We start from the raw sequence: 15,023 nt of genomic DNA on the forward strand, positions 1-15,023 counted from the left end.
TTAAAGAATTTACCTCAATAAAATAATTAATTCATGATTATTATTATATCAAATGCAATGCAATCAGAACTTGTTTACATGAAAACAATCATTATCATCATCATTATCATCATCATCGTTTTATGGTCGTTTTCTTGCATGTCTAAGTCATGGTTCATCCAATGTTTGCTTTCCAGGCTGCACGATCCCTTGTTTTCCTTGGACGGCTTCCAGCTCTCCTTCCACTCACATTCAGTTATACACCTCTTCACACAGCTGCCCACCCTCCTTCCTTCCATATGTCCGAACAACCTCAACCTTCCCCTACGCATAACCCCACGAATGCTTTCTCTGCATAACCTAGATGTATTGTTGCGGGGCCGGATGTCGGCCGCGGGCACGACCGCAAGATGGAGCCACAAGTCGTCTCGACCGATTGCCCGGAATTCAGATCGTACTTATCCGGAAAACTCCGGAGAATATGGGTCCTCTGCTTTGGACCGTGAAGCGTCAATATTTCCACCACGTTGTACAGGGTTATTCGCCAAATCTCAAAATACCTAGAGACCACGTGGCGATCTACCGAGTCTTCACACCCTCGACGGCACCCGTACGGAACGAGCCGCTTAGCGCACTCGTTCCGTGTGCGATTCCGAGCGGTTTCATCGCCGAGAACCGTCGGTCCCGATTGTCCCGTTATAACGGTAATGGCCAGCTAATTTCTCGGCATGCGGCACGCTCAGTCAATTAATGAATAGACGCGAACGAGCTGAAAACATTTAACAAATGGGCGTTTATTTATACAATAGGTGGGGAATGAGGGAAGCAGGTCAGGCAAGAGCTAAACCGAATAATAGAAAGGGAAATAATGTACAGCAAAGCACTTATACAATTACTACTTAAAGACGAGGCCCACAGGACACACACACACACGCACACACAAAGAATCGGACCAAATGGTCTTTAATTGGACCTCCAGCCCGGAGGACAGTCAGGCTGAAGATCAGGGTAGCTGGCTGCCTGGCCGCGAGCACGCAGCTGGGCGTCCACTCTTTCCCGGAGCTCCGGTCACCGAAGGATGGACCAGCGCAGCCGAACCCAGCTGAGGTGAGACGAGGTGATCTCCCTCGATGAAAAGGGTCGCTCGCTCTAACGTGCCAGATGAGGCACCTCTGAAGCGCGAGATGCAGTCCGCCGTGAACCCGGGCAGAGACGCGCACTCCAGCAGACCCAGGACACCACACACTCTTTTTTGCTCATGCCGACCACACTCTCTCTGTCCTTCCTTCGAGGGAGGGCCCTCTTTTTATGGCCACTCGCCTTCTCATTGGTCGGAACCATCGCGTGATTCCCTGGCCGCCCCCCATTGGACAGGCGCACGGTAGGCGGGGCAACTCCCACCCCCCTGGGTGGAGTCCCGAGCGGAGGCGTTTGTGGTTCCGCCCACCGCCTATAATCTGACCGGGTGTCTAATGGCGATCGTGTTGAGTCGGAGACGGGGTGGGGAAGACGCCCGCTCCTTGCTGATTGGCTAAGGAGGGACACCATGCCTACGCTAGACTCTGCCCACGCGCGTGCCTGCTGGCGAGCACGTGAAGAATGCCGCGAGCGTCATGGCGTCAGGATGGAAGTGAAGATGGCATTGTTATCGTTGGTGTTGTTAAATAAAAGAAAACCTGACTATTAAAATAACTTCACAGCGCATTTACATTTATTCAGCCATTAGACTCGGGGATGGAAGCTATCTATAAAACACATACTTATCAAAATAACTAAGCTGTGGGAACCTGAATGTCTGTGTGCTCATGGCTTCCAGTTTCGCAACAATATATTGTTACGGTTGTGGAAATTCACAGAGCACCATATAGGTCCTTAGATCAGTTATGTCGATAAGTCTGTGTTCAGATAGATTTCCCCACCGATGTCTCAGGGATTTATTCGTGTAACCGGGCTGTGATCTTTGGGTTAGCCGTTTTTCTTTTACTATCTTTATTTTGGACCAACCACCATTACTACCACCACAAAGTATCACCAACCACAACAACCACGATCACCTCAACCACAACAACCATGATCACCTCAACCACCAACCACAACAACCACGCCACCTCAGCCACACCACCATTACTACCACCACAAAGCGCAAGCCACGCCACGTTAACCACAACCTTCACAACCACACCACCGCGTTTCCACCTCAGCAATGATTACCAGAAGCCTGGTTCGTTGAGGGAAAGCAGGCAGACAACCCTCCCCCCCCTCCCCCGAACAAATGACGTCTCCGCGGCCAACACGAGAGATTCCACCCTGCGAGTGGAAAAAGACAAATACAGCAGCGAGGGAGCGTCCCCGATTTGGCGGGAAAACGCTTCCTTCGAGAAGTTTCCCTCGCGTTCCGGAAGGAGGGGCGGGAGATGAAAAGGCGGCGGGGCTTGAGGATAAAGAGGCGGAACGCGAGCGCGGGGGAGCTTGTGTTGACGAGAATCGCGAGGAGAGGTAGCTTTGTGAGCTGAGGCGGAACGAGAGCGCGAGAGGGCTTTTCTGAGCTGAGGCGGATCGAGAGATCGTGAGTGAGGTGGCGCTGTGGACCGAAGGCGCTCTGGCTGGGTCGGTGGTCGTGACGGAGCCACCTTGGATGGTGTGCGAAGCCGGATCGTGGAGGACACGAGCTCGGGGAGCTCACCACACGGTCATGTTTTTCCTTTTTATTTGTTTCTGGGTGTTTGTGTGTGTGTTTGTGGCGCCGTCTACAAGTAAACCCGTATAAGTGCATGTGAATAACAAATAGATGCGGCTGCAGGTCTTTCGGCTAGTGTGCTGTCCCATCCCCCCATTCATTCCTTGCATACTGCTTGTATGTTTCTTCATTGCTTGCATCGTTTTATAAATAAATGTCCTTGTGTGAATGTTAACCCGTTCGTCGCGTCCCTTTCCTTCATTGAACTGCCATCATTGAGTTCGGAATATAGCTGGCTTTTTAATAGCCGATAAAGTGATCGGGTCCAAGGGGGCTGTGCGATAAATACACCGCTCGGTATCCGCAGAGCGGAGCGAGCTGCGTACGTGGCTCGTTTCCAAGCAGCTCCCGTTGAGGTCGCCAAGCAACCTCTCGGTAGCCTTCCCGCACAAATAATTAGGTAAACCGACAGTTCGGCGATCGGACCCTGTAGCGTGCGGGTGGAGGACTGACAAGACTGTGGTGTGCTTAAAAACACACCCGTAGCTGGATTCCAGCGTTTGATCCAGAAGGCTGTGACTGTATTGCTCGTCCGGTGGGCGTACGGCCGCGATTCGGCTAAAAGCGGCTGTCCGCACGCCGGCGGGCGGAAATCAATAACAATAACAATATGTATATATATATATATATATATATATATATATATATATATATATATATATATATATATATATATATATATATATATATATATATATCTCTTAATTCCACATTTGATTTCCTATCCTTCAGTTGCACTTCACTATACACCTCATCATTCTCATTTCATTTCGTTTGTTCACACCTCCATTCATCCTCCTTTTTGATCATCCATGTTTCATTGCCATACAACATCACACATCTAACGCAAGCTGCATCAAGTTTTCCCTTTAATCGGAGAGAAGTCCCTCTTGATGTCATTTGGGGTAACAACTCCCTAAACGTCCTCCAGCAACTTCTAATTCTTGTAATTGCTGCTGCTTCTGCACCACCACCTGCACCAATCATATCACCAAGGTAACAGAATTAATTACACATTCCAGGGATATATCCCATAAACTCATCTTTCCACTTGCACTGGAGTCTCTTGTTTACCAATGCAAACAGCACACTTGAAGTCAGGAACCACGTGCAGTCTACCCCTGATGCCACTACACCTCTTGTGCACCAAGAAGTTGCAGGGTTTACACAATATTGAATTGTTACCATAGATTTCAAAGAAGAGGAAAGTGAGGGAACTGGAGTATTAAAGCCAACACCCCCATGGTACATGCCACAGCAACCCCAGACATCAGCACACTTACACCTGACCTGATGCTGTGACACCCACAGTCCAGTGGCCTTGTGCGTGACCCACCCCAGCTTCTTCTCAAGGAGATGGAGATGGACCAGGCTTCTGCCTGGGGAATGGCCAGACGGAGGTCTCTGGAGTACCGGTGGAAAGTGGACGCAGTGATGTGCTGCTCTGGTGCATTCTCCCATACCTGACCTCACCTGACTCTTTCACCGCAGGCAGGTCGGTGGTCTTTCTGTCTTCCACCGTCTCTTCTCCAGCCTCACCTCACCCCCCCCCCCCATTACTCTGTCTGTGATCTGTCCCACCATATTTCCACAGGGTGATCAAGGTCTACTAGCAACCCCCTTCTGGTAAAACTACCAAAATCAAGAATCACTGCTCACCTTCATTCTTTCATTCCTCTTTTTTCCCCACCTTTGGACCAAGCTCCCACACTCTCTGCAATCCTACTTTTCCCTCGAAGTAGCTGCATAAAGCAACCAAGAAGGCCTACCCAAGGTAAGCGCAATGCTGTTTGGAACGCTTCCAAGAGTTCCTCAACAGCTGTTACGACATTCACACATGAGAATCACATGAGAATCACATGAGAATCTTTCGGCCAGAAGAGCATGGGAGGTGTCAATTTATTTATGTAATCCGAGCCACCTGGGTTTAGTTGACTAGGTGAGAGCTGATTGGCTATTCCCTCCATTTACAGGTGAGAGATGTGGGTAGTTCTTTATTTATATATCGACTGCTTCTGACGTTTGTACGTGGTACATGCTTGGGAGCCTCATTGGTATGAATTGCTGTCTGTGCTATCGCTGATGATTCGCTGATAAGCGATGAACAAACTTTGGTACATCACGAGTGATGAACGTTGTGGGAAAGTTTCATTGAAATCATATGTGTAGTTTCAGAGAAGTTGCAAATATTTGTGGACAGACAGGTTGACGGGCTGACTGACTGACTGAGTGATGGACTGAGCAAGTGACAGAGTGACTGAAAGGCTGACAGAGTGACTGACTGATGGATTAACTGACTAACTGACGGACAGTCGACGGGTCATTCCACAAGCTCCCTGGAACTACGTTCCAGGTGAGCTAAAATATAAAGAAAAGGGGGGGGGGGGGTTACCCTTCGCTACTTGACCCTACTCCAAGAATTCCAACATTCCCCTTCCCCTTTACTCAGCTCCACCACTCGCTAAATGCTGTTCTAATTCTGTAATTATATACTCTACCATGTTCCACTCAGGCTCACCCAAGGTACTCTACTCCTCTCGACTCGACGCTACTCCCAACAAGCTATCCTACCCTCTACTGTTCCTCCAGATTTTGTATGCGCTTCCTTGGGATCCCCCACTCCCACGTCCCCTCCCCTCCTCTTCTGCATTCCCCTCTTCCTGATCCTCCTACCCCTCTCACCTCCCCTTCCGGCTTCTCCCCACATTCTCGCATCACTCCCTCCTCATCTCGCCTCCCCTCCTCTCACCTCAACCTCTCCACCTCCCCTCCCCTCTCACCTCAACCTCTCCACCTGTCCTCCTCTTCTGCCTTCCCCTCCACTTCCCCGTCTTCCCGCTCCCTCGCCTCTTGCATCCCCACCCCTCCTCCCCCCCCTTTCCTCTCTGCCTCAAATTGCACCACGTGACTCGCCCTCTCGTTGTTCTCGCATGCTCGAACGTTCGTTCCATATCACCCATTCTCCCTTCTCTTTCCCATTTTCCCTCCTTCCCTCCAGAGTCATAATTCCTTCCCTCCTCATCTTCCCCATTATTAGTCATTCGTCCCCCTCCAGCGCACTGTCCCGATCACTCCCCTCCGTTCATTTCCATCAGTACCACATATTACACCCCATTACTTTTCATTCCTCCTTTCTTTATTCCCTCCCAAATCCCCATCATTGATCTTTCATCGTCTCCTCTTTCCAGCACATTTTCATCCTCCCTTTAAGGATATTCCCTCACCACCCCTTCGGTCTTTTCCTCAACACCCCTCTTGCTCCCGTCCCCATTTCCATCATCATGATTCTGCAACCCTGACGGTGTGTTCGCGCGGGGGTGAAGGGACAGAGGGGGTGGGGCGAGGAACGACGAGGGGTGGGGCGAGGACCGACGAGGGGTGGAGCTTGTTCTGGAGGAGACTTGGTCCCTTCGTCGCCATGACAACGTGTCCAAAACGGTCAATCTCACTCTTCTTGACCCTCTCACTCGCCGTCGGTGAGTCGTTTACACTCAGTTTTCACTCGCTATTTTTATTCCTTTACGCTCTTCTTCATGGCGACCCAGACTGATGCCTCGTACAGTCGTACGGATCGCCAGATGCACGGTCGGTCGGGCTGTGCTCCGCGTCTGTGGCTGAATGGGGTTCCATTCCTGACAGGATTATTGTTGCGAACAAACGAAGTGTCTCTCGCGGGAGGTCGATGTGTCCGTCTCGTATTCAGAGTCTGGACTGTACAACGTGGGCATCGCAGTCGGGCAGCTGTCCGAGGTCACGTGGTATGATCTCCAGTCGGAAGTCTCAAAGACGTTAATGATGCGTCGAGACGTCACATTTACGTTTGGATCACTGCGGTAACTCTGTTAACGATCTTGTTCACATGTTGGGACTTTTACTGAGACTCGTGTGGGTCGTTGTCTGATCCACGTGAGACAAACGTCGAGGCACGGAGAACACTCGGGAACTTTAGGGGGCAGGACCACGGTCCACGGTCCACGGACCACCACCCAAAAGATGCACTATCATGGGCAAGCACCTAAAATGGGCGGTGTCACGGATCACCAACCAAAGGAGAAGGGACGATGGACCATCACTCAAGAACAGCATTCACATGCTCTCTCTTACACACACACACACACACACGCACACACACACACACACACACACGCACACACACACATACGCACACACACACACACGCACACATACACACGCACACATACACACGCACACACACACACACATACATACACACGCACACATACACACGCACACATACACACGCACACATACACACGCACACGCAGACACACACACACACACACACACTCACACATACACACGCACACACACACACACACACACACTCACACAGACACACACAGACACACAGACACACACATATACACACACAGACACACACACAGACACACACACACACGCACACATACACACGCACACATACACACGCACACACATACACACACATACACACACATGCACACATATACATATACACACACACACACACACACACACACACACACACACACACACACACACACACACATACATATATACACACACACATATACATATACACACACACACACACACACACACACACACACACACACACACACACACACACACACACACACACACACACATTCTCATGATTACGCACACACACTCATGATTACACAAACTCACACACAATCATTATCTCTTCTCTCTGTTGGGTGGTCACCAGACTACCGTTATTGGGTGGTCACCAGACTACCGTTATTGGATGGTCGCCAGACTACCGTTATTGGGTGGTCGCCAGACTACCGTTATTGCGTGGTCGCGAGACAACAGTTATTGGGTGGTCGCTAGACTACCGTTATTGGGTGGTCGCTAGACTACCGTTATTGGGTGGTCGCGAGACAACCGTTATTGGGTGGTCGCTCGACTACCGTTATTGGATGGTCGCAAGACTACCGTTATTGGGTGGTCGCAAGATTACCGTTATTGGGTGGTCGCAAGACTACCGTTATTGGGTGGTCGCTCGACTACCGTTATTGGGTGGTCGCTAGACTACCGTTATTGGGTGGTCGCTCGACTACCGTTATTGGGTGGTCGCAAGATTACCGTTATTGGGTGGTCGCAAGACTACCGTTATTGGGTGGTCGCTCGACTACCGTTATTGGGTGGTCGCTCGACTACCGTTATTGGGTGGTCGCAAGACTACCGTTATTGGGTGGTCGCTGGACTACCGTTATTGGGTGGTCGCGAGACTACTGTTATTGGGTGGTCGCTGGACTACCGTTATTGGGTGGTCGCGACTACCGTTATTGGGTGGTCACAAGACTACCGTTATTGGGTGGTCGCTAGACTACCGTTATTGGGTGGTCGCTAGACTACCGTTATTGGGTGGTCGCAAGACTACCGTTATTGGGTCGTCGCTAGACTACCGTTATTCTCAGGTTTTCCGTCTGTCTGTATGTATGTAATGGACAGCTCTGGAGGCCAGAGGAGGCAACCAATTTTGATGAAACTTGACTGGTGGGTTCATACCACGATCTAGTTGTATGCTTTTGAGCACCGTTGCTATGGACGCCACCGTTTCCTCGCAACGGGACTTTGAATTTTTTGAAAAAATCCGAAAAATATTTATTTTTATATATATTTTTCCGAAAATCAAAAATCGGCTTCCACGCTTTTATGCGAACTATAACACTGGTCAACAACAAATTTGTTGTCTGCATTTTTTAAGCTGATTTAGGACGAACCTGATGCGCTGAATCCAAAACTCACATTAGTTTTGTTCAATCAGGTCAAGTTTTTGAGATATGGCCACATGTCGTTTTTTACATTTTTGTTCACATGTACGCATGTGTGGAGCATTTTAGAAGAAGTTGGTGGGGGTAAAATGTCATGTCAAATAATTGTTTTGATTGGAAATAATTATTTTAATGACAAGAATTATTCAGGTACGATAGTTCTGGGTGATTATGTTGAAAAGGGATCAGTTTGAAGTCATAAAACCTCAAAATCTTCCAAAAATTGGTGAGGCAAAGCATAAAGTTCGTGGATCAAAACTAAAGTTAATGGGGCAGATTTTGTAATAATGTGATACAAAAAAGTTGTATTTCTTGAAATAACGAACTCTGAAGAATGTACAATACCTACATGCGCCAATTTATGACATGCGCTTCTGCTCAAGCTTGGAGTGCCACAGTACGAACCCAAAGATTGGAGACTGTTCATTGACAGCAGCAAGCGATCACTGAAATGTGTTCTGCTACACAACGGCAACCAGTTTGCCTCTGTACCCATCGCTCACTCGACTACACTGAAGGAGAAGTATGAAGCGGTGAAGTACGTGCTGGAGAAAATTGGTTATGATCAGCATAAGTGGTTTATTTGTGTTGACCTGAAGATGGTGAACTTTTTGTTGGGACAACAGTCTGGCTTCACCAAGTACCCATGTTTTCTGTGCATGTGGGATAGTAGGGACCGTGCTCAGCATTACACGAAGAAGGACTGGCCTGTGCGGGAGGAATTGGTGCCATGCAAAGAAAGGAACGTCATCAACGACCCTCTGGTGGACAGAGACAGAATACTCTTCCCACCGCTGCACATCAAGCTCGGCTTAATCAAGCAGTTCACCAAGGCTCTGGACAAAGATGGTGACTGCTTCACTTACTTGTGCCAGGCTTTTCCAGGATTGACCATGGAGAAGTTGAAAGCTGGCATCTTTGATGGTTCTCAGATCCGTCAGCTCATCAGAGATCCAGAGTTCAAAAACTCAATGAACGAAGTGGAACTGGAAGCGTGGAAGACATTTGCTTTGGTAGTGAAGAACTTTCTTGGCAACAATAAGGCCAGAAACTACGCAGAACTTGTCAACAACATGCTGACTGCTTTCAGAAACCTGGGCTGCAACATGAGCATCAAGATGCACTACCTATTTTCACATATGAACCGGTTTCCTGAGAACCTGGGTTCAATGAGTGACGAGCAGGGGGAGAGATTCCATCAGGACATGAAGGAGATGGAGACCAGGTATCAGGGTCGCTGGGACGCAGTCATGATGGCTGACTACTGTTGGAATCTGAAGAGAGACCTCCCAGCCGCTGAACATTCCAGGAGTTCGAAGAAACGGAAGTTCAAGCCCTGAAGTTTGAACAGTGGTGACGCAACATGCAATTTACTTGTACTTACCTTTATCAATGCCCACCATTCAGATGACAGTAATCGATGTTTCTATCATGTAATCAATAAATGTTGTTGGCAAAACATTTTTTTCTTAAAAACATGTTTAGGATGATATGTGTTGACAAAAATCAGCTGATAATGCCACAAAAATGTAATTGATTTTGTCACAAGATCTGATTTTTTCAAATCAACTTAGCACAAAAACCTGACCTGATGGAGAGAAACGGATGCCATTTCCTGATTCAGCAGTGCCAGAATACCCCAATTCACTTGTAGAAATCTAGACAACATTCAGAAAGTAAAAAATTGTTGACCAGTGTAATAAACCTCTTTGTCAAAAATTTTCAGCCTGATCCATCAAAAACTGTATGACTAGTATGCAATTATATAGCGACCACCCATGTCACCTACCGGCTTCTCTCTCTCTCTCTCTCTCTCGCTCTCGCTCTCTCTCTCTCTCTCTCTCGCTCTCTCTCTCTCGCTCTCTCTCTCTCTCGCTCTCTCTCTCGCTCTCGCTCTCGCTCTCGCTCTCGCTCTCGCTCTCGCTCTCTCCTCTCTCTCTCTCGCTCTCTCTTTTCCGTTGTTTTTGTCTGTATCTCTCCCTATCCCCTACCCCCCACCCCCACAGTTGTTTTTAATTGTTGTATACAACTGGTGCATGTTTTGTCATTTTTCAGGCAATGCTTACGGGTTGATCATGGACAGTGAGGGCCCTGGTGAGCTGAAGGTGGTGAAGGATTCTGAGGTTACTCTACCTTGCTCCTTCTCCTCGATCTCACCCCTCAGGAACCTCTACGTGTTGTGGACCCTCGTCCCCACACGTGGGCAGGGGTTGGTGAGTAACAATGGAGTGTGGGCTGTGAACTTCACACGCACGGCATCGCCAACTTCAGTGCAGTTACCTACAAACACCTTCACTCACGTGGTCCTCCATTAGGAAAAATCCGTGGCTGTTTTCCCATTTGTAAATGTGTAAACGTTGATGTAACGCGAGGACAACGATTCCCACGGTGTTCAGAATAAAGTAAAGGCCACCAGCATATTGCAATTACAGGTTGTTGTTTTAATCCAAACAAGTCCTGGCTAACCCGACTGAGGATAACTTCACTAAATACCATAAGGTTCACAACATGTGGGTCCATCCTGAACCAAGCCAGGAAACACCATCTTACAAATCTCAAGGATGAACTCACCAATCGATCTCCCTCCACCAATTCATGGTGGTACCATGTTAAGTCCATCTCTGCTGGATGCTCCCCATCGATTCCATCCCTCACCTCAAATGGCTGTACTCCAGACTCTGCCCGAGATAAGACAGAATGTCTAAACTCTGTGTTTGCCTCTTTATCTCATGTACCCAACTAATCTATTTCCATCCCATTTGACCCCAACATACCCACTGTCTACTGGACTCTGTATCTTTCTTACCCGAGGAGGTAGATAAAGTTCTGTCCAGCCTTGACCTTGCTTTGGGGACAGGCTCAGATGGCATCAGTGCCCACGTTATCAAATCCTGCTCTGTCGTTCTTGCTTCCCCTCAATCTGCCATATTCAGTCTATACTTCTCCTTTGGCCTCCTCCCCTCTGTATGGAGGTCAGAAAACATCACCCCAGTCCACAAGAAGGGTACAAAATCAAATCCTACCAACTATAGAATAATCATCTTTTATTTGTTTATTTATTCATTTATTTGTACACAAAGTGCAGCGTCGTGGAAGAGCTAGAACAGTGCACATCAGGACGCAACAGAACCAGAGGTACAGCAGAAAGAGAGGGAGGGGGGAGGGAGCCACTGACAGCAGGGTTGGGGGACAAAATAGCAAGGGACTTGGACAAATAAGGGATGTGGGGAGGAATGAGTGATAGGGGACAAGATGGATACACAATGGACAGGATGGATATTGAAGCAAACTCTCTCCCACTGAAAATTTGGAAAGAAGTGGGCTTGGGAGGTGGAGGATTTGGGAAAAGGGGGTTAACGAGATCATGGTTTTGTATGGAGGATGATCTGAGATGGTGGGGAAGAGATGATTTGAAGACCTGGAGGGAAGAATGAGATTGGAAATAATGTGGAACGGAAAAAAAAGATGAAAGAATGAGTGGAGGTGAGCAGAGATTCTGGATTTTTGAAGCTTCACCAAAAGGGTGATAATGGTGGACCGTGTTTGTTCTGCAGAAACCTGGATGGGGTGGGAAAGCACAGAAAGGGCAGAGGGTGCAAGCAAGACCAGAAAAGAGTCAGAAGAAGGCAAAGAGAACACCAACCTGTCTGCGCTGGAAAGTGATCGGCCCATAGACTCAGCTTCATCGTGGGAGATTCCAATGATCTTGAAGGCCTTGGTGTCCGTGGTGTCAAGCTGAGCAAGGTGTGAGGCTCGGGTGTCAACCCAAAGGAGAGAGCATTATTCCATCAAGCTGTGGATGAAGGCCTTGTCGGTGGATAGGAGTTCAGGTGTGCCAAATAAGGACTTTGCATGACGGAGGATAGGAGTTCAGGTGTGCCAAATAAGGACTTTGCATGACGGAGGATGCCCATTGGGCGACTGGCTTTGGAAGCCAGCTCTGAAATGTGGTTTTCCCAAGAAAGATCGTGGCTGATAGTGAGACCCAGGAGTTTGAATGACTGAACTTCCTCAAGAGGATTTAAAAGAAAGTAGATAAGAGAGCTTGCAATACAGTTCTTTCAGAGAGTGAGAATAAGAGAGTGAGACTGAGAGTGTGGGATTTGTCAGGATTGAAAGACATATTCCAAGTGTTTGACCAGATTGTGATTCCATCAAGGTATGAAGAGAAGAGGCTGCTGCCTTCCTGTCTGAAGGATGATGGATGTCATGGCAGAGGGTGTAATAATCACCAAAGAGATAAAGAGGACTTTTTTTCCAGAGAATCCAAGAGATCATTAATGAAGACCAGGAATGGGACTGGGCCCAGAACACTGCCTTGGCACACTTCAGCCTTGACAGGGAGAGGAGCTGAAAGGATTCTGTTGAGAGCCAGACATTGACTACACGAGTGGAAGAAATCAGAAAGCCAAGTGTAGAGTTGATCTTGGATGATAGAGGGAGAAAGTTTGGAGAGCAAAACAGAAATCTCTATCTCTTCCCCTTTCCTATTAATTCATTTCCTTGCTGGTTGTGCCCAATTCTTGCCCCACGACTCTACTGTCAATTTAACTTTTCTCTTCCATGAGCCTAGCTTTTGTAGAATGTACATGTGGTCTACATTTTCAACCTCCTTACTACCCTTAATCCCAACCCTAGAGACAGGTTATTGGTTACATGGGAGGACAAGTCACCGGTGCAAGCCCCATCTTTGGGGGCCGTGTGGGGTTTGCGGAAAGCATGCCAGGCCATGAAGCGTCGTTGCACATTGTCGGGGTCGTGCCCCGAGATGCCGGAACGTACACCTGCCTCGTCAACAATTACCCTGACCCAACTGGGGGAACTACCACCATTGGACTACGTGTGCTCAGTACGATCGTTTTCTATTTTTAGTGTGCTTCATCAATGAGCAAGGGATTATTTTGACTACATAACCCTTACTATGGGACTTGGTGTTGAAATGAACCTGTGAAAATCCATGACTATAATACACTGCACTGTTTGAGTAGCGATTTGTGGCATTGCCTTTGGGATGACTGTTGCGCCATGTTCCCTATGAACAGGTGTAGTGAAAATATGGCAAAGGAGACCACACGACAAGCTAGAAGGGCACGAGGTAGAGCACATACCTCCACCAGGCTGATTAGTTTACGTTTTGTATCCCAATGAGAGGCCGGATCTGGATTCGAACCTGAACTAAAATTTAACCGGCTTATTCTTGTCACCGAGCCAACTCATCCACCAAGTTCCATCTGAATCCGTCCACACCTATTTGAAATATCGTGCTATGTATCGTTTTAGCCCTATCACTCAAAGGTGAAGAATCACTTAAAAAAAATTATCGGATCCAGATCCGGATCTTCACCAAAATCCAATCATTTCTTCTTTGTCGCATAACCAACCTGCCCGCCAAGTTTCGTCAGAATCCATCCACAACTTTTTGAGACATTTTGTTCACAAATAAACAAACAGACAGGTGTGAAAACATAACCTCGGTCCACCTTCAGTGGCAGAGGTCCCAAATACAATGTTATTCCGACTATTTTGGAATCTCTATTTTGTATTCGCTCCTCTAATATCTTTTATGTGACTCTACTTTTTCCTTAGTTCCGCCATCTCTTCCCACATGCGGAGTTCAAGGCCATGCGGAGGTCGGTGGGCAAGTGAATTTAACCTGTTCAACCGAAGGTGGTGAACCACCACCATCATACAGCTGGATTCCTCATGATGGGGCTCCTCGGCTTCCCAGCAATGCAGCTCTGAGTAAGCTTCCAACTTCCAGCTACAAGCGAGCAGCCGGGCAGCGTGCGCGCACGAGCTCCGAACGGCCGGGTAGCGCACTTTGGTTTCTCCTCAAATTGAAGCTGCAGACATCACTGATATCGCTCACTTTGTGCCGTATACAGTCATACATCGACGGGATTTGTGTCCTGTTTGTTTTCCCGTTTTTGAGACCAGGAGAAGCTGAATGATGTAAAACTCTTTGATTGATTCAGAAATCTGATTCAAATTCTCTAACAATTATTTCCAAAATTATCTCTTTCTCGATCATTTTGATCGCCCTTTACCTTTGACAGACAATCAATGTCACGGATTGTATTGTCACTTTTACTCGGTATGTTGTGGTTTCTGTTGCTTAAAGATCCACAATTTCGTGTCTCATAGATCCCCGGATGGGCACTCTGGCTCTGCGCAACGTCACGTCTGCTGAGAGTGGCGCGTACATGTGTAGTGCTCGAAACTCTGCCGGGGTAACAACCTGCCTGGTAAACCTGGACATTATCCCGGGTAACCCAGCACCAGCGCTCTTTCTATTTTAGCACACACCGATATTGCTTTTGAATGCCCCTCATGCATACCTTCCACTCGGCTTTCATAGGGATCGCGGAGGGGATTTCAGATGTCTCAGTTCTACCTAGTGTCACCATGCATGTCAGGGACATTGATAGTGTTGGTGGAAGGATCGGTGTGTGGTCGCAATATCAGTTCAATTCAATTCAAAATATGAAATTAAATTTCCAGTT

The 15,023-nt window shown here is 47.9% G+C and overlaps 2 protein-coding genes across 11 annotated transcripts in view; one reads left to right on the plus strand and one right to left on the minus strand.

Moving 5' to 3' along the window:
- The window catches only part of RBM42 (RNA binding motif protein 42), a 67,491-nt gene extending 63,260 nt beyond the window's left edge, over positions 1 to 4,231 (minus strand). The window contains exon 1 of one of the 3 annotated variants that reach the window (XM_085859192.1): positions 4,053 to 4,227. In XM_085859192.1, coding sequence (XP_085715318.1) covers positions 4,053 to 4,177 — 125 coding nt within the window. In that variant the 5' untranslated portion in view covers positions 4,178 to 4,227. Of the gene's footprint in view, positions 1 to 4,052 lie in introns of all 3 variants that reach the window. The other 2 variants (XM_085859190.1, XM_085859195.1) reach the window with 2 other exon arrangements.
- The window catches only part of LOC147010324 (uncharacterized), an 87,492-nt gene that overhangs the window by 31,984 nt on the left and 40,485 nt on the right, over positions 1 to 15,023 (plus strand). For 3 of the 8 annotated variants that reach the window (XM_085859165.1, XM_085859170.1, XM_085859166.1), the window contains exons 1-5: positions 4,736 to 6,192; positions 10,576 to 10,733; positions 13,159 to 13,369; positions 14,107 to 14,262; positions 14,665 to 14,787. In XM_085859165.1, coding sequence (XP_085715291.1) covers positions 6,135 to 6,192; positions 10,576 to 10,733; positions 13,159 to 13,369; positions 14,107 to 14,262; positions 14,665 to 14,787 — 706 coding nt within the window. In that variant the 5' untranslated portion in view covers positions 4,736 to 6,134. Of the gene's footprint in view, positions 1 to 4,063; positions 4,212 to 4,310; positions 4,491 to 4,735; positions 6,193 to 10,575; positions 10,734 to 10,838; positions 12,351 to 12,394; positions 13,370 to 13,562; positions 13,616 to 14,106; positions 14,263 to 14,664; positions 14,788 to 15,023 lie in introns of those variants that run through there. The other 5 variants (XM_085859168.1, XM_085859167.1, XM_085859169.1 and 2 more) reach the window with 5 other exon arrangements.

This window comes from Eptatretus burgeri, chromosome 16, assembly GCF_056783735.1.
Source record: "Eptatretus burgeri isolate ZD-2024b chromosome 16, Ebu_testis_v1, whole genome shotgun sequence".
Lineage (NCBI taxonomy): Eukaryota > Metazoa > Chordata > Myxini > Myxiniformes > Myxinidae > Eptatretus > Eptatretus burgeri.